General features: G+C 34.2%; 1 protein-coding gene across 3 annotated transcripts in view; it reads left to right on the plus strand.

Annotated features, from left to right (window-relative positions):
- Positions 1–21,210, plus strand: part of LOC149536449 (pectinesterase 31-like) — a 76,866-nt gene that overhangs the window by 30,379 nt on the left and 25,277 nt on the right. For all 3 annotated transcript variants that reach the window (XM_089805404.1, XM_089805405.1, XM_089805403.1), the window contains exons 3-5: positions 12,987–13,091; positions 15,617–15,694; positions 15,853–16,040. In XM_089805404.1, coding sequence (XP_089661530.1) covers positions 12,987–13,091; positions 15,617–15,694; positions 15,853–16,040 — 371 coding nt within the window. The remainder of the gene's footprint in view (positions 1–12,986; positions 13,092–15,616; positions 15,695–15,852; positions 16,041–21,210) is intronic.

Consider the following 21,210-nt stretch of genomic DNA (forward strand, 5'->3'; position numbering starts at 1 on the left):
TTGCTTTCTCTGGAATAGAATGTTTCTATTCTTTACGATCGTTTCCTAAGGAAACATCGTCTCTTCCTTTTGTATAAATTGACCTTTCGGTCTCTGTTATTAATAAGCAAGTATTTACCAATTACCTCGTAATAAGATATACTTATGAGGTGGCATCATATTATTTATAAAAATAATATTATAGTGTCACTTTATTCTTATATCTATGTGTACGTACATAGGTATACATTATAATGATGTGGTGGAAAGATTAATCAAATTTTTTTTGAGGTACGTATTATTTTTAATTAAATTAATTTATGTTTTAAAATGTTTATTTAATAGCTCATGCGGGTCCATCAATTGTATCCCGAAGTTCAAGTTGCTAGGTCCTTACCAAGGCAATTTAAGGTCATACTTGTCAACCTAATAATTGGACTAAGCTAGTATCCCATTCCGTTGATCCTGTTTAGCAATGCTTCCCCCCTTCATCTTCTCCTACAATCACTCGTGCAATATTTCCACGATAATAACAAGGTCCATAATAATTTCATAATAACATTTAATATAGATAAAGAATTTAATTACTAACCATAATTCCAAAATCAAGCAACATCACATGATAAATAATGGATAACAACCATCTTCATTAAACAGTTAACATAATGAATACAATGGATATATTTAAGTACCTTTTTCACATGATTATGAAAGAAATTTTGTTTAATCTAACAACTATAAATAAATTTAAAATTAGGTCAAAATTTGGAATGTAACATACCCTTCCCCTTAAGTATTTCATCGTCCTCAATGAATATCACAACAAAACTTAAAACAATATCTATTCAGATCATTTCAAGAAAATAAAAGTTCAGGCTCTAGCCCTGGAGAAAAGATGAGGGTATTTTTGATAAATTTCGTGATAATCTCCCTAGGTAGCATTATCCTTTGCATATTGATCCCACTGGACCTTGCATTGAGTAACCTCTCGATTTCGTAAGTGTAGCTTACACACCTTGAGTGTTTCTATTTCCACCACCTCTGGTTCTCGCACCTGTAATAGTTTCCAATCAATTATATGATCATGATGAGTGATGTATTTCTTAAGGTGTAACACATGGAAGACGTCATGCATCCTTGCAAGAGCTGGTGGTAAGGCAATTTTGTAGGCTATCGCGTTCATAATTTCCAATATTTCAAAGGATCCCACATACCTTGGGGTTAACTTGGCATTCTTACCAAACTTGATGGTACTCTTCTAAGGTTACTCTTAATAGCACCTTTTCTCCCACTTAGAATTCTCTAAGTGTTCTTTTTGCATCTGCATAACTTTTTTGTCTGTCATTGGCTTCTTTCAATCTCTGACGAATTTGGATTATCTGCTCTTCCATTTTCTTAAGCATTTTGGGTCTAACAATAATTCTATCCTCCAATTGATTCCAACTCATAGGAGTTCTACATTTGCAGCCATATAGAGCCTTAAAGGGGGCCATTTTAATGGTGGATTGATAGGAACTATTATAAGCAAATTCTGCCAAGGGTAAATACATTTCCCACTAGTATTGCCAATCCATACAGTAAACTCTTAAAAGATCTTCTAATACCTAGTTTACTCTTTTTGTTTGATCATCAGTCTCAGGATGATAAGTTGAGCTGATGTTTAGTTTAGTTCCTAATGCTGAAAATAATGTTTGCCAAAATTTAGAAGTTATCCTAGCATCCCAATTTGAGATAATTTTCTCTGGAACTCTATGTAATCTGAAAATCTCCTTTATGAATCTATGAGCGATTTTTGGTGCTCCATCGGTTAGATTTTCTGGTATAAAGTGAGCAACTTTTGTCAATCTGTCTACTACTAGTAGAATGGTGTTGTGTCTATCCCGTGTCATAGCTAATCCTTATATAAAATCCATGTAAATTATCTGTCATTTCCATTCTTGTACCTCATTTGGGTGTAAAAGGCCAGTTGAGTAATGATTTTTTACTTTTACTCTTTGGCATTCCAGACATCCTGCCACAAATTCTGTTATTTCCTTTTTCATTCCTTTCCAAAAATATAGGGGTTTCATATCTGACAACATTTTAGTTACTCCAGGGTGTCCCGAATATGGAGCTGAATGAGATTCTTCCAGAATCATTCTCCGAAGTTCAATTTTGTTGGGTATATAAATCCTTTCATGATATCTTAACAAACCATCCTCTTCTATCCTAATCTTGTCATGATATCTTAACAATCCATCCTCTTCTATCCTAAATTTTGAATACTTGGGATTTTGTAGGTCTCTAATGAGAGCTAGGCTGATCTCTATATAAAATTCATCATGCTCTAGATGTTGTAAAATTTGATCCATTAATCTAAAGTTTATAGTAGCCATTGCAAAAATGTGTCTCCTCCTACTTAAGGCATCTGTCACTTTGTTTTCCTTGCCCTTGATGTAATTTATGTCAAATTCATAGTTTGCTAGAAATTCCAGCCATCTCCTTTGTCTAGCATTAAGATTGGGTTGAGTAAAAATGTATTTTAGGCTGTGGTGGTTAGATCAAAGATCAAAAGGTTTTCCAATCAAATAATGTCTCCACATCTGGAGAGCATGTACAATAGCTACTAATTCTAGATCATGAGGGGCATAATTCTACTCATAATTCTTCAATTACCTAGACTCGTAGGCAATTAATTGCTCATCGTGCATTAGCACACCTCCTACTCCTCATGATGCATAAGTTCTAACAACAAATTTCTTTTGTGGGTTAGGTACTCTTAGTATGGGTGCTATAGTTAACTTTTCTTTCAAACATTCAAAAGGTGATTGACATTTTTTAGTCCATAGAAACTTCCTTCCCTTTCTTTGAAGTGATGTGATTGGGTAAGCTATCTTGGAGAAATTTTTGACAAAATTCCTATAGAACCCTGCCAATCCTATGAAACTTTTGACTTCTGTCACATTTTTAGGTATAGGCCATTCCTTAATTGCCTTGATTTTTGATGGATCTACAACTATTCCCTGAGCTGATATAATGTGTCCTAAGTATTGGATTTCCTCTTGATAGAAAGTACACTTAGACAATTTTCCATATAATTTATGTTCTCTCAGCCTTTGTAAGAGTTTTTCCAGATGTTCTTGATGTTCTTTCTCGTTCTTCGAATAGATTAGGATATCATCTATAAAGACTAGTACAAACTTATCTAGACAATCCTGAAATATGCTATTCATTAAGTTCATAAAAGTTGTTGGAGCATTGGTTAACCCAAAAGGTAGCACTGTGAATTCATAATGCCCATACCTAGTTCTGAATGCAGTTTTGTGAATATCTTCGTCCTTAATACGAAGTTGGTGATATCTTGACCTCAAATCAATCTTTGAAAATACTGTAGCACCTTTCATTTGATCAAAAAGGTCGTCAATCTTAGGGAGTGGGTATCGGTTCTTGATAGTAACCTTGTTGAGCATTCTGTAATCTATGCATAATCTCATAGTTCCGTCCTTCTTCCTAACAAACAATAGTGGAGCTCCCCATGGTGAAACATTGGGCCGAATCAATTTCTTATTTAACATATGCTGCAATTGTATTTGCAACTCCATTAATTTTGTGGTGGTCATTCGATAAGGTGCTCGAGAGATGGGTTCTGCTCCTAGCAACAAATCTATAGTAAAATCAAAGACTCGAGATGGAGGTAAACTAGGGAGTTCTTTAGGAAACACATCTTAATAATTCTTTAGGTAGGGATACTTTTCTTCGAAAGATTCCTTTAATTTTTCTCTGATTTCCCCATCTTCAAGAATGTAGTCATCTCCATATGTGGTGTATATAGGATCTCTCATGTCTTCAACTCTGACTGCAAAAATCTCGCAGCCTTTTCTTCCACATTTCTTAAGTTGCATGGCAAATATCTGTTTTGATTTAATTTTATGTTTAATCTCTATAATGCTTGTAGGTTTGCCTTGGTCATCCAAACAATCTACGGTTTAGCAAGACAATCAACCTTGGCCTTATTCTCACTGAGCCAATTAATGCCCCTGTAATAATATCGCAAGACCCAAGAGGTGCTACATACAGATTCAATCCAGTGGAGAAACTTGGCAAAACAACCCGAGCCTCAAATAGACACCGCTCTACCTTAGCTCTTGACTGGTTTGCATACTCGACTGTCCATGGTTTGGCCATAAAACCAGATCTCTTTGGAAATCTACTTAATAGTCTAGGCGATATAAAACATTCAAAAGCTCCAGTATCAATTAAAATAGAAACGGAGTTTCCGTAGATCTTACTCGAAGTTTCGATTGGGCCTATCTGTTGTTCTGCTTGTCTATTGTCAAGGGCTGCGTGGATCCTTTGCTGATAAACATGCTGCTGTTGTGGAAGGGGTGGTCGGTGCGGCTGATTGGTGTTGGCCTTGATAGGGCATTTATTAGCATAATAATCTCCATAATTGAAACATCCTGAAGATGGCCCCTTCTTTTCATTGCTCTTATTATTCTTACTTTGTACTGAAATTACTTTTAAAATCCTTGATTCCATTCCCTTTTGATTCTGGTTTGCTAAATTTATAATCCTTAAACTGTTTCTTCTGAGATCCACTATTTGTACCTTCTGTATTCCAGTTTGTTTTTCTTTTATCATCTTGGATGGAGTCATCTCTCTTGATTTTATATTCCTGTCGAACAACCTTCTCTAAAGCTTCTTCCATGGTTCGAGGAGTGAGAACATCAACTGTTCCTCCTATTCTATTATTCATACCCATGATGAATTTCCTCACTTTCAAATTCTTATTTTGTTGATATGGTGGTACATAGTTCAGTAATCAGGTAAATTTCTCCTAGTAGTACAGTCATATCTCCTTGCTTCAGGTTTTGGAAATCCAACAACTTTTGGTCATAAAAGGTTTGAGGTAACCAACGGTTCCTAAAAGTGGTTACAAATTTTTCCCAAGTAATCTTAGTGGTTTTAATGTTTAGCTCAACCTTGGTGTTTCCCCACCATCTAGCAGCTTCTCCAATAAAGTGGTATATTCCCCAAACTGCTTTTGGGGTTTCTGAAAAGCTCCTAATTTCAAAGTATTGTTCCATTTCGGTTAACTAGGCCTCTGCATCCTCTCCGGATTTAGAAACAACAAATTTGGGTGGTTTGATCTTCTTAATATCTACGGACATGTCACTCACTATCTCTTGTTTCTTTTATTTTTTGGTTTGAGTGGGTGAAGCTTGTGAGGTTTTCTTGTTGTGTTCAAAGACTTCTGTCTCCATTTTGGGAGGAGGCGAGGATTGCATTTCCTCTTGGTTCTACCCCATCTGGGCTACCATCTCATTCATTCTTTTTTTGATATTAACATCCAACTTCAGTTGTGTTTCTTGCAAAATCTGAAGTAATAAATCAGTGGACGATTGTGTGTAATTTTTGGACCATGTCATGACCTGCAACGTTCTCATCGTTGCTCATTTTGTTTGTTTACTGGTTTAACCTGGAAATTACAAAATATTTGTGTCAATTTGTTGTATATGTAATTTATTTATTTTAATATGTCTACAACAAATTAAAAGAGTTTTGCGAGCGGATATAACACATGAATAAACCAATTTATTTAATCAACTTTAATACTTTTGTTGCTGCATTTATAGCAGCCTTTATTTACAAAAAAATCCTCTTTTGAGGATGTTTACATTATGAAATCTAAATTCTGCTTCTCAGCATATAGTTCTGATTCAGATTTGTACATATCCCGCACCATCCAAGATCTATGGAAGTGCATAAGAGAATTGCCTTGATGAGTGTTCCAATTTTGAATTAGTTTGTTTCTATATGTTGCTTTACTAGCAGGAGTCCACCTAACTCTTTCCTTCATTTGTTGCAAGGCTTGTTTCAGAGTTTGATTGTCTTGAGGCATGGAACAACAAGTGTAGTCGAAGTTTGGCATGTTCTTAATTAGGTGCAAGAAGATGGGATGTCGTGCCTTCTTGTGAGGTGTTTTACGTACTTGCATCTTGTACAATTATTCTAGGAATTTTCAGGGTTACTAGAAGTAGTGTGCCCTAGGTTCAGTGTCGAACCCAACGCTTTGATACCATATGTAACAAACAGATTTTCATAACAAAAGAAATGTAATCTAGAAAGAGCTTTCCTCAACTATAAATTGAATTCCTTTTCACGAGACATTAACTGCTTTTAACTACCAATGATTATTTGAGATAACGCAGCTCAATTGAAATAACTATAACAATGATCAACTAAAGTAATTAAAATAACTATAACAATGATCAATTGAAATATTTGTAACAACGATCAACTGTAATAACTATAATAATGATTAACTGAAATAATTGAAATAACTATAACAATGATCAATTGAAATAACTGCAACAATGGTCAACTATAATAACGATTTACTGAAATAACTATGATAATGTTCAATTGTAATAATGTAACAATGATCAACTGTAATAATGATTTACTATCCTTTCATGCATATAAGTAAAGTAAATGCATAACATGAAAAAGAAGAACATACGAGAAGTATCCGGTGAGTCTTTAATTGGTTGTGCAAGCCTCGGCTTTCGGAAAGAGGAGAAGCATTGACTTAAGCTTAACCTCTCAACCTCGGACCATATTTATCCTCACACAATCTATTGAATAGAAAGGCCCTCCCTATCTCGAGATCAGGCTTGGGATACTTTTAGTTTAGCGACTTGAGCATTCTGGTGTTTAGAATGTCTGCATAGTTATGGACGGACATGTCTGAATAACTAGCTCTACTAACATCAAGTGATCGTAGATGGAAAACATGCCTTAAAACGACCTTGGCCAAGGTTTTTTGACGGGTTCAATGACCCGATCACCACCGCTCGACTTGACAATAGGGAAACAATAATTTGAATGAGCATGAGCTATTAAATGAAATTAATTTAGATTTATTGTGTCATGTTTGACTTTTATTTCCATGTCATTGTAGATTCCATCTCACCTCTTCACCTTTTCCATGGCTATATAGCCGGTGAGTCCTAGGTGCTCGAATCTCAGAGCAATCGGCTCTGTCCATTGATCCTCAATTGATTCATGAATATTATATGTTTCCAGCTTATCACAATTTGTGATTTGAAGAATGTGTTCCTAAAGACTTGCAAAAAAATATCATTTGATTATGACTATCAATGGCATAAATAAATTATGATATCATGTCATGGATACTTGACTTTTATTTGTCATAAACAACTCCTTCCTAGAGAGAGTCTAACCAGTGATACTTAAGCATGATGAATATAAACTGTAGCTTACTACTATGGTAATCAGAATGCAGTTTGACACTTGCTCGGTGCTGGAAGGAGAAGTGTAGCTTCAAATGGAAGCCTCGGTAAACGGCGGTAGTAACTCTAACTGTCCTAAGGTAGCGAAATTCCTTGTCGCATAAGTAGTGACCTGCACAAATGGTGTAACGACTGCCCCGCTGTCTCCAACATGGACCCAGTGAAATTGAATTCTCCGTGAAGATAAGGAGTACCAACGGCTACTTGGAATAAGATTGATCACATAACTTGGTATAATCTGGAAAAGAATGGGGTCTTGCTAGACGCTAATGATTCAGCTCTTCCTCGGAATAATCTCTAGGCGCAAACTCAATGTGACTTAACCATGTCTTCAACAAGGAAAATTAATAAAAAGCGGAATGTGGAAGACATTGGCAATGTTTATAATGTAGAGATATCGTGTGATATCTGCAGAGGTATCGGGCAGTAAAAGGAATAGAGATCGGGTGATAGAAAAGGAAGTTGGGTGATGAGAAGGAAGTCGGATGATGAGTTAATGCCTTCCATCTCTCTCGACTACATGATATAAGAAGGTTCTAAGTCTCTTTGGCTCTCAAGAAGCCGTAACTCCTAAAGAACAGACTTGACTCTTGGACGCCAAATAAATATGCCAAATGTTCATTCGGTTTTTAGCAAGCAAATGAATAAATATGGAAAAAGATTTGAAGGTTATAAATCGAGAATAATTATAATTTATATCTATCTACTTGTATGTAGATATACTTATGAGGTGGCATCATATTATTTTTAAAAATAATATTATGGTGTCACTTTATTCTTATATCTATGTGTACATACATAGGTATACATTATAATGATGTGGTGGAAAGATCAATAAAAAACCTTTTGAGGTACATATTATATTTAATTAAATTAATTTATGTTTTAAAATGTTTATTTAATAGCTCATGCAGGTCCATCAATTATATCCTGAAGTTCAAGTTGCTAGGTTCTTACCAAAGCAATTTAAGGTCATACCTGTCAACCTGATAATTGCACTAAGCTAGTATCCCATTCCGTTGATCTGTTCAGCAATGCATTCCCCCTTCATCTTCTCTTGCAATCACCCATCCAATATTTCCTCGATAATAACAAGTTCCATAATAATTTCATAATAACATTTAATATAGATAAATAATTTAATTATTAACCATAATTCCAAAATCAAGCAACATCACATGACAAATAATGGATAATGACCATCTTCATTAAACAGTTAACATAATGAATACAATAGATATATTTAACTAGCTTTTCCACATGATTATGAAAGAAAATCTGTTTAATCTAACAGCTATAAATAAATTTAAAATTAGGTCAAAATTTGGGATGTAACACTTTGTGAATCGTGTTTTTCATTTTTATATTTTTAATATAGAACTCGACAGTTCATTTTGAATAATAGTGCTTATGAACACGTATTGGTCACTTTTATTTGCTGCTTATTTTTTGACTTCCCTACTGAGAGGTATTTTGTAGCCAATTTGCTTGCTAGCAATACCAGTTTTATATTTAAACAGATCTCTTCCTAGTTATGCATGAAATGGAATGATTGAGCAATAAATAACATTTGCCAAAACACTTAAAGTACAATGATTAATTCATAGTTACAAGACTTGGACTCACCTCGGACTTGGCAAGCTGATTTTTGTCTCGGACTCGGACTTGATGTCCAGACCCAGCAAAATCTCAGCGAATTGAAAAACTCAAGAAATTCAAAGATTTAAAACTTTTTCATGCATCATTTAATCAATTAACATCAATGACACAATAATTCAGATAAACAGAAGATACTTTGCACACACAAGTTTACATTGATCATATAAGTATAAATGCGTTTTTTTGAAGGAAATAATTTAAATTAAATAACACATTAGAAATAGAATTGTGTCACTGTCAAATGTCTCAACCTCAGTGTCCTCCACTGGGTCTCCTTGCACACAAACAATCAGCAACTGATATATGAGAGCCTCTTCCTTGTGTTTGCAAATGAAGGAATGACCTTTTTAGGCTTTAGAGAAGCCAATAAGGCAAAAAAATGTCAAACCAAACTTTAAAAAATATTTTTTTTTGCCTTTTAGTGGCTGACTGGGGGGGGCAAAGCCCAGGTCACAGGACTCGGCGAGTCAGCTGAGTCTGGCTGACTCAGTGAGTCAGCCAGAACTCGACCTGACTTGGCTGAGTCAGAGTCCAGAGGCAAAAAGATTCTGGAGGCCTGGTTCGGCTTGGGACTTGCAAAGTCCTGGAACAGTGCCCTGTATCTATGGTTTAATTAAGGATTCCAATGACACAAGTGCTGATAAATGAGATCAGAATTTCCAGAACTAATCTGATTGTAGTTTCTCTGGTTCAATCATTACATCATACATTTGAAATAGATAATGGCTGCAAAGAGAAATAGGATTCAGACCTGACCTTTTCTTTGTGAGACTCAGCTATAAAGAACATACAACATTCAGAAACATAGATCAGCAGATAAACTTTATAAACATAAATAAGTAAATATTATTGTTGTGCTCATAAATGATGGACAGCTGGTTCAATCATCCAAAGATATCCACCCTCTACATCCAACCCTCAAAATAAGCCTTCATTCCAGATTTGTTGCAGCAATACAAATTGCAGTCAGTCATTGGCCACATAAGATGTTTCAAGATCCATTAGCCCTTGCAAGCATCCTGGGTTAGTGATAGGATCTTTAGGCTCTCCTAACCTCACTAAGCTCTTTAAATATGTCTAGAAATATGAAACAACTTTGCCCACTTCAATAAATTTGTCCGAAAGTTTGAGAACTTACTCAGAATATCTGTTGCAGTTAAAAAGGATCTAAGAATGTAAAGCGCGAGGGTTGATCCTTTGAAAACCACAGCAAAGGTTTAGGAACCCCCAACAAACAAGAAGTGATTGCATCTCCAAATTCAATGCCAAAAAAAAAGGTTCACAAGCCCTCAAAATATCTAACACCAGGAAAGATAATCTGAAACCTGCACTTCATCCACTGAAAGAAACCACCAAAGATCTCAAACTACATGAACTGTGAGATATGTTCAACAAGCACCAGCTGGGGTAGATCTTCCACCACTGAAACTGTTTTCCAAAAGAGTGTTTTCATCCTCCAAAGGCCTGAGATAAATTACGTTTGATCTCTGAACCATGTTGGAGTAATTAGGACATTATCTAATCATTTAATTATTAAGATCTTTTAATTACTTTATTTTCTTATATTAAACTTGGGTGCTTGTTTCTTTAATTAAATTATAATAGCTTCAGTTGTCTTTCATCATTTTCACAAGGATTCATTCACTCATTGTAACATATTCTTTTGTAATTAGCATAGAATTCTGAAGCTGTTGAGTAAAATATTCTTGCCTGATCTCCATTTTGGGCAAGTGGCGTGCTTGCAGATGATTCACGAGCTTTTGGGGTTGAATAATCAAGTTCAACATGGTACTAGAGCAAATCTACTAAACTCTTGTCCAAGTTCTTGAGGAATCCAACCTTGAAAGAATTTTCTGTGCACTTGGGGCTCAAACAAGTGTTCAATTGCATTTGCAGAATCCCAAATCCTACACAATTTAGAAGAAAGAATATTTCAGAACCATGTTCAATCTCTAAAGCACACACAGTTTTTCTTGTCAGCCAGAGATAAAATATTAGAAAATAATAACTTTAACACAAAAAAATGGGAGTCAAAACTCCCATTTATAATATCTCTTAGAAATATAGGCAACACAAGTTAGGGCAACAACCCTTTAACTCTCCTTAATTGGACGTCCCATTTTGCACTTAAAATATCATTTAAATCGTTTAGCTTCTTTTTCTCCAATTCCCTCGACCTCCTTTGAGGGTAAAATAAATCAATAAAAAAATATTATTCTATCCTTAGCTTTTACATCCACTTTATTTCACCTACAGTTAGAAAGTCACTTTCTTAAAATATTTAAGTGAAATATTAAATATTCTCTCTTAGCCTGAATTCGCCAAACCTTGAAACTGAAGATATTGCACTTTGTGCTCGAGGAGGAGAGACTGAGACTAGGCCTAATTACCAGAAACAGCACTTATTATAAAAAATAATATTTCAAAAATAGAAATGTTCCTCAAAAATCCTAAAATTGTTTCTAGTTGCACAATATAGTTGAGAGGATACCGGAGCTAAGACCAGCTGCCAAAAATAGTGGTTACTATATTTTAACTTCTAAGAGTAGCAACTGCTCAATTTAGTATGTCAGCCAAAACTCCTACCTGACCATACTGACACTATAAATAATAACTTACTAAAACTAGTAAGTCCCAAACAAGATGTCAGAAATCACTTCAGAAAGTGTCTTTTGTCACCATTGATCCGTCTAAACACATTGGCAACAGAAAAATACCCGTCTGATTGTTCTGACACCAACCCAGAAAGTCAACACCAGTTGCACTACAAGAGAACCAGAAAATGGAGAAATCACAGAATTATATAATTAACATGCTACTTGTAAAAAAAATACATAGTAGTCCAAAAGATTCTATTTTATTTTCATATGAGAGAGTGTACGTTATCTACAAATGGCTACAAGAATAATGCTCATTGTGGTTTGAAATTAGACTTACAAAAAAATCTATTTAAATTAAAAAAAAATTGAATACCGGAATTTGAACATTAAACCAAAAATGTCTGGACTATCTTTTCTTTGTATCTTTGTTTGTTAAATTTAACATAATAATATGTATATTAACAAGTTAAAAGTACTTCTTGAAAAGCTTGAGAAATGGCATGATAAACATGGCAGGTTGTGATTACTTGGGAAAACCTGACAGTAAAGTTACTTAGGTTGACAGTAATTTGAACTGGGTACTGTCATAGGGATGTTTTGTTTTTATGATTTCCCTACGATTTTTTTAACTACCAATGAGTTTTCTAATGTGTTTTGGTTCATTTAAAAGTTTTAGATATTTTTTGGTTTCAAACTTTTTTCATTTCACTGGAGAGATTTTATAGATTGATCTAATGAATTTGATTTGGTATGCTTGGAAATGCATCTGAAATTACTGCTTCGCCTGCAGTTTTGCAAAGCTCATTTATTAACTAAAAATTAAAATGATAAATTATTAACATAAAGATTTCACAATAAACATCAATAAATAATACAGTTTTTGGAAAAGGCTGTATGGTAGATTTTAGTATCAACAATCTGGGTTACCCAGTGATCCATCATCAGGATAACTGAGTGTTTTGGATCATACTGTGTGATCCATCAGGATGATAACAAAATTGAGTGAGGAAGGCAAACTCATTCAAGGAGTTTTTGCATTGCAAGTTTGAAGCCAGATTTGTATTTGTTTCTTTCAAATAAGAATTATTATGGAGTATACTGTAGTTTATTTTGTGGGCAGCTTTCATGATTCCCACTTGTGCTTCAAATTTCAGATATTTTTGGATAATAAAATATGTTTTTTTGGCCCGATTTTTATCCTGTTGAACCTATTAATTGTTATGTTTTCATCTCATCAAATTTTTATTTCATGTATTCCAGTTCCACTGGAAGTATTTTTTTGATCAAATTGATAATGCTATATTGTGTGAGCTTGGACAATTAGAAGTGGTATCCTTGAGTACTTTATACTATTTTATCTGGATTAAATCAATAACTTTTACCTGCACATATTTATTCATGTCAGAACTAGGGAACTTGTGCAACATTTTTATTGTACATGCTTTTCATGCAGGCAGCACGTGTGATAGGTACAGGAACTTTTGGATGTGGTACTATGATTGTAGAAGGACACGATTTTATAGCTGAGGGAATTACATTTGAAAATTCTTCACCACAGGTATGAGCATCCACTTTTGACTCATTTTTCTCTAAGTTATGGTTACAGTTTCTTGGTGTAATCTGACAGTGGTGATGGCTTTCCTTCTTCCTACAAGTTTTGACTAGAAGATAATCATGTCCATTTCAGACCTCCCGTGCATATAACAAACTTCCAGAATGGTTTCTGACATTCCATTGGAAGAGTAAGAAAACTCAAGAGGTTACACTTATAAACAGAATGCTATTCAGAACAAATAGTGAAGGGGACTATTTACTAAAATTATAGCCTATCGTCTGTTGGTATCTCTCTGATTTGACAACACACATCCAGTTTAGAAGTTATGAGATGTTTTCAGGATCTTTCTGCCACGATTTTGTAGGAAAGGGTGGTAAATATCAATTAACTGGGAGCTACTGTTGGTGGTTGATAGGCACCAAGTAGTCATTGATTTATCAGACCAAGATTTTTTCTTATCTGACATATAACTTTGTATCTGATCATCTGTAATATTTCCTTTAAGTCTGTTGATTATATCCTTTTGAACAATGAAGGAAGCAATACAACCAGCATTTATTTTCATAAGTTATTTACTAAGGTTAAATATTTCATCATTCTGTTTCATAAGAGAAGGCAATTTATTTGTTTTCATTTCTTGTCCATTGTTATATGAAGTCATTTTTGAACAATTTGAAGTTTATGGTTGCTGTTTGTTAAATGACAATCACATAAAAAACAAATGAGTTGTGCTGTATGTTTGCTCTGCTGATTTTCTCGAACTACTATACATATAATTTTTTTTGTTTCAGCAGCTATAGTATAAGAACTTTTTTGATAGTGCCACACTATTTTTGACTGCAGTCTAATAAGAAATGCCAATTCATGCATCTTTTATGGAAATCTTAGGAATACTTGAAAGCTGGATTGGATGCCTATTAAACTTGCTGGATATTGTTTTCTTTTGGGCTGTTTCAGTTGGCCTTTCATTCCATGCATGTAATGTTATAGATTATTTCAGTTTATTTATATGCTCTTTTTAAATGTATAATTGGAATTATGATATGGGATTGATTGGACATGATTTGTGTTATGACATTTAATTATTTTTAAATGAGTAAATTACAAATGGAGATTGTGGTCTCCTTATATAGAGAATAACTGAGAACAAAATATTAAATTTCTAAAATGCAAGAAGAATGTTTCTATGTTATTGAAAAACTAAGTAAGTATGTCTAAATGACCATTAATATAATATTAAATACTTTATTGCCCTCCCATAATGGTCATTTTACTGACTACCCTATAAAAGACGCAATCTCTTTTGTTCACGAATACAAAGAAGGATAACCCCTTCTCATTAGAACATTCTGTTACAGCTGAGACCCTCAGATCTACAAAATGTTAATGACCAAGAATCTGTCCAACCTGATGCTGGGTAACAAAGCTATCCCTCTGAGATCAGCTGCTAAAACCTAAAACCGCGATTTTGTGCAATAATCATTAAACCCTTATGTGCAAACCACTTTTCTAGAAAATCTAGGTACAATCCAAAACAACTAGAAAACCAAACATGAATATCAAGGAGAAAAATTGATCAAAACCAGAAATGATTTTTGAGGGTTTAAACAATCAAAACTCAACACAAAATCTGAGATAGACCAGAATACAAAACTTTGTTTTTGAGGAAAACCGGTAAAATTCTTTTACAAAACAGTTTTTGAGGCAAAAAATTGCACTAAACCCACAATATTTTTTCATGGACAAAATATATAAAAGCAACCCAATTTTTTTTGAGAAATGGTTTTTTGAAAAACCCATCCAAAATCTTTTTAAGGAGATTTAAAAAAGATAAAAAACTCGAGCACTATTTTATTTTCTGGAAAAATATTAGAAAATCCACCAAAAAAACCTTCACGTGGGAAAATACAAGACTTGCATGGTAAAAATGGGGTAAAAAAATGAAAATATTTTGCACGAAAAACAACACATGAAAGCAACATGCAACTCACATGCAAGCACATGGAAGTACATGCAACCCATAAAATTCGTAAACTTTTGCTCAAATCAAGAAATCACACAGCGAAAACCGTCAATTAGGCTCGCAATTTCCAGCAAAAAGTCCTCAAATCTCCCAATGAATGTGCAAATTTTTTTCATAAAAAATGATTAAAAATCCCTTAGAATAAATTCCACAACAAAAGGGCTGTGAGTTTTCCTTTTAATAATTTGCCAAATCTTAAAGAAGCCTATTGACTCGTTCTGATGCCATGTTACAAAATTTCAGTATTCATAAATGAGTAATTACAAATGGAGATGTAGTCTCCTTATATAGAGAGTAACTGAGAATGAAATAGAAACTTGCTAAAAGGCTGACATGAATGTTACCTTGTTATTTTAAAAACTAAATAATGAACTAAATATGCCTAAATGACCATTAATATAAGATTAAATACTTTATTAATCCTCTTTATCAACGAAACTGTTTGCAATAGGATAAAAAAATATACAATTATGTGCTCTGATTCCTTTGGCTGCTATTATTATAGGGTTCAGGTCAAGCTGTGGCCATTCGTGTGACAGCTGACAGGTGTGCTTTCTACAGCTGCAGATTTCTGGGGTGGCAGGTATCTATATGTGTTCAGTTTTACAGGAAAAATGCTGCAATTTATTTTTTTCAGACATATGTATGATCATACACATGAAGTGCTTTTAATCCATTTGTTTTGCAGGACACTGCTTATGATCATACACATGAAGTGCTTTTAATGCATTTGTTTTGCAGGACACTGCTTATCTACATTATGGGAATCACTATTTGAGAGATTGCTACGTTGAAGGCAGTGTAGACTTTATTTTTGGCAATTCCACAGCACTGCTAGAGCATTGCCACATTCACTGCAAGTCACAAGGGTTTGTCACTGCTCACAGCCGAAAATCTGCAGAAGAATCAACAGGCTATGTATTCCTCAGGTAACTTTACAAATCTTTAATGGACCTTAACATCAGTTCACATGTCCTCACTTCTATTGTGAGTTTTGTAGCGAATTGTAGTGTTCTATTGGATGATGATTCCAATGCAATGAACCGTATAGAAGTTAATTCATTGGTTTATATAGTAATTTTTGACCGTCACTATTGCATCTTGATTATGGATCCTTCTGGTGGAAGTTTGGAGCTGATTCTGTAATACTCCCTTATTGAAATAGTATTTAATAAAAAAAATAAAACCAAAAAACAAAAAATATAATATAATTACAACTTAATTAAGTTTAATGAAAGGTCAAGAGGCATGACATGAAGAGTTGTGACTCCCTCAAACATAAGATATAAAAGGGAGAAGAGTTCATTTGATAGGGAGAAAGCAAGAAAGGTGCATAGGAATTATGGAAGGATTAATGGAAGAAGAGAGGAAAGGGAAGAGAATAAGGAAGTAACTTCCAAAAGGGCAGCAATGATGAAGGTTCGTGACTCATTCAAAGCGTGGTAATTGTGAAATGTTGTGACCATTTGTTGATGTGTTAGTTTGATAAGGATATAAAACATCCTTAATGTTTTACTTTATTTTATTTGTTGACATGAGATATGTATATAATCGAATATATATATATGTATATATTTATATATTAAATTGACTGAGTGTCATATTCAATCTAGGATCATTTCATATTGCTTATGAGTAAGTAAATCATCGCCAAAGTAAGGTTATGTTTTAAGTCCCATCGGGAGTCACGTGCCCAATGGGATGTGACTCCAATGTGGAGTCACGTCCCATTGGGGACATGACTCAGTCCTCATGTGAATACTTCCTTGCCCAGCAAAATGTCAACTACGGAATTCAGATAACATCCAAACACGCTTTCATTACACCGAACATATTGAATTACGTCATCCTCAAGTGTTGATAAAGCTTTTAGTCTTCACCCAATCAAATCAAAGGTCAACGAATTTTCTTTGTATTGATAAAGATCGAACATATACATCATGACTGTTAAAGTCTTTGACTACTGGTCAACAGTGTGGTACAGCTTTCCTTTACATCAAATGCAACAGTGATCATACAAGCGTTTACAACTGACTCCAGTCTGTCAGGACTGGTTGTCAATAACTCCATGTCAGATAATCATATGAAAGTCAGACCATACAAAATCAAGTAAATTTTCTTAAAGTACCGAGTGAGTGGGCTCATAACCTGTGGTCTACAAAATCAGGATAAAGATAAGCAAGGTCTCTTTGTGTAAAGTTCCAATCAAGATCAATATATATAAGACTTTATATATTTAATTATATCTATTAAAAGTCTTTAAGTAAATAGTGAGATAATTTGGATAAATCTGATTATCAAATTTAACGTGCTATCAGAGCTAGGTTAAGAGACGATCATAATCAGATTTATCTAAGAGCAATCAAGTTTTCTTAAATCTCACATTTGCAAAATGATGAGCGGTATGAGGCTAGAAGATAGGCTCAAGGGCGATTCGGATTTTGTGGGATGGAAATTGTGAATGAAGTTAACCTTGAAAGAGAACGGGTTAAAACAATTCATTGAAAAATCCGAATCACCACCCAAAGGAAGTAATGAATTGGAAAAGTGGGAAAGCGATAACACCAAAGCCATGAAGTTAATTGTGGACGGTGTTAGAAACCATTTACTTCCAATCATCTCAGAGCTAGACACAACATATTAAATGTTTAAAGCACTTCAAGAAATGTTTGATATACACAATACCACTAGACTTCTAGCTCTGAAAGACAATCTCTGCAACATTAAGATGAACAAAGGAGAATCTGCCGCTTCATATTTCATGAAGATAACTGAACTAAGGAACCAACTTCTTTCTACGATCGGGCAAATCTATGATGAGATAGAATTAACCATGATTGCTTTAAAGGGACTGCCACCATCATAGAAAACCTTTAGACAAGGAGTATGCGCTCGTTCCAAACTTCCTAACCTTGCTTGACTAAAGGCTGATTGTATACAAGAGGAGGGTATGTTAATGTCTCAAGATGATATGTCTATTGGATGTGATGTTCAGGTTTTCACAGCCCAAGTCAATAAAAAGAAGAAACCTAAATTCAATGGAAAAAGGAAACATATGGACTACTCTAAAATACAATGCTTTAGATGTGACAATGTCGGTTACTTAGCATCTCATTGCCCTGATAAACTGAAACATCAAGCACCCTTTGCCAAAATCAGCAATCCGGATATAGATTAAGAGAGATATCTATTCTAAAAGAACTTCAAAATATCCATAACATGTGTGAAATATTGGACTAAGAGGGAGTTCTCTATTTTTCTTATCATCTTCATCAAACTGTGAAATAAATGTGAAGTGACTTCAAAGTGAACTTGGCATGGTTACAATTTCTAAGATAAGAGTCTTAGAATACCAAATTATTGTAATATATCTTTTATAAATCTATTTTTAAATCACATTTATTTGGTTGTTTTTTTGATACATACTATAAGAGTCATGTGCTTTGATTTTTCTTCTGAGAATGTTATTGCAGGAATAGGGAATCTGATACTTCTTCAAAGGCAATCTTGAATGAAGAGCTTAGATGATTGATATTAAGAGGGAGTTCAAAGTCTTTGTGAGTGACTATGATTTTAATGGGCCTCTCCCTTGTGTACATCACGAGGAAGTGACTACTTTCAAATGATGTCACTTATATTTGTAGAAGTTATTGAAAGGTGACAATCTTACAATAACTTAATTTTCTATTATGATGGATATCTTACGATGTCTATGTAGATCATGATAGATTATACTTTAAATGGTAGATGTTTATATGGTATGCATTATGAGAATGCGTGTGCACATACCTTATAAACATTTTATGGTGAATGTTGTTTGAATTGATGTTCTAGAGGCCATTACATAGAGCATGTGGTGAATATCATACGATTTGATATTCAGGAGACCATTACTCACAGTACTTGGTGAATATCTTACATCTCATTCTGGAGGCCATTACTCAAAGAGTATTTGGTGAATATCATATGTTGATATTCTGGAGACTAATACTCAAATGTGATAGCAATGGTAAATATCGTATGTTGATATTCTACAAACCATTGCCTTATTGAGTATATGGTGAATATCAAATGTTGATATTCTGGACACCATTACTCAAGAGTACTTGGTGAATATCATTCGATTGATGTTCTGATAAGCCAGTGCTCATGTCACTGATATCAAAAGTGTATTTGGTGAATGTCATGTGTTAACATTCTGATAGGCCAATACCATATGATATCATGTAAAATAAGTCTTCTAATCAAAGACTTCTTGAGATAGTTCACATCAAATTGTGTCTTATTTTTCATGTGTTATCCTTCCAAAACTAAGAGGGAGTGTTGATGTGTTAGTTTGAGCGTTATCCTTAATGTTTTACTTCATTTTATTTGTTGACATGATACATATATATATATAAAATTGGCTGAGTAACGGAGATATTAAAATTATATATTTAATTATATCTAATAAAAGTCTTAAGTATATAGTGAGATAATGTGGATAAATTTGATAGGGAGAAAGCATGAAAGGTGCATAGGAATTATGAAAGGATTAGTGGAAGAAGAGAGGAAAGGGAAGAGAATAAGGAAGTAACTTCCAAAGAGGCAGCAATGATGAAGGGTCGTTATTTATTCAAAGTGTGGTAATTGTGAAATGTTGTGACCATTGACCATTGCAAAATGATGGTTTTTGCAAGGAAAGTTGGAGATGAGGAAGGGAAGTTCAAAAAAGAGGAGCAGCAATAAAATAATATTTTTCAGATTTTAAGAGCAGATTGTGAAGATGAGCAAGACCAGTGAGCAAGACCAGGCATTAAGGAAAGAAAATATAAGAACTCCATTTGATGAAGGAGATCGATCCAATCAGCATAAGCATTCATCCAAAGAGCAGTGACTAGCATCCAACAAGTGAATCAGTGTAAAGTGAGATCTGCCTAAATTTTAACAGCATATTGAAAGGCAAGATTTTAGGGCAATCCCTAAAGGGACACTACAAGTGGTATAAGAGCATCATTCCTGCCAGCCCGAGAGACAGACTGTGGTTAATGCAACTTAGTCAAAGAGCATTAAGGGCTCTAGAAAGTGAAACAAAAGAAAATTACACTATACCAAAGATGAGCTGTTAATTCCACAATTTCCATTAAATGGAGAGCCAAATGAAAAAGGATGTATTTGAAACAAAATTTCTGAAAGAAATGGACTTAAAAGGATTGAAATTGGTTTAGAAGTGCTTGGTTGAAAATTAGATTCTAAAACCAAGGAATGTGAGGTAAAGTTACAGATATCCCTTGACCAATGTAAAAGTTCATAGAAACATTTTATTGGGAATCTTATGAAGAAAAATTCTCTTAACATATAAAAATGATGTGTCTCTTTGTAATAAAAAACAAGATTTAGGATAGAAAAATCTGTGAAAGAGGCAAAAGTAAAGACAAACACCATCCACTAAAAACCAGGAATGACTGCAACACCCTCTTTATAGTAAAACAACTTTGTTGGAGGCCAGGAATATTTTGATTTATAACTTATGCATTTGGAAATGCTGGTAACTGATGTAAAGACAACCCCAGATGTTCATATGAAGAGTGGAAGATATCATATAATTTTGCAACAAAAGTATTTGAAAGAAATGGAAGAGGATCCGTGAAGTAGGCCTGATGCAAATTGACCTAGTCAATATTCTGTGACCAATCTATCTCATAAGATTGCCAACTTGAGGGTTAGATATAAAAGGTTATAGAATTATAATAAGTAAGCTTGAGGGTTATGTCAAGAAGGACGCTCCTCAATATAAAATACTGCTGAGCCCCTTTTTGTTTGTAAAGGAAATGAAATCATGGCCTAGAAACAAGAAGGAATCTTCATCGGTGTGGGGAAAAGAAATAGAGCGAATGGGATGTACGAACCACTTATCCCATCCTCTTGAACAAATTAGAAACAAACAAAAAAAAAACCATCCCAGGAAGTTGGGACTTAACAGTAGCTTCGAGAATAAGGAAAGACACTAATGACACTCCAGTGTCCTTGTGAATGAGAGTGCAAATCCTTGCTCCAATGAGGCCAAAGGGAAAAAAAATTGCAGAATTACAGTACATTCGCGAACCCGAATTGGTATTC

This window comes from Cupressus sempervirens, chromosome 10, assembly GCF_028749045.1.
Source record: "Cupressus sempervirens isolate cs-2001-9-10 chromosome 10, ASM2874904v1, whole genome shotgun sequence".
NCBI classification, from domain to species: domain Eukaryota; kingdom Viridiplantae; phylum Streptophyta; class Pinopsida; order Cupressales; family Cupressaceae; genus Cupressus; species Cupressus sempervirens.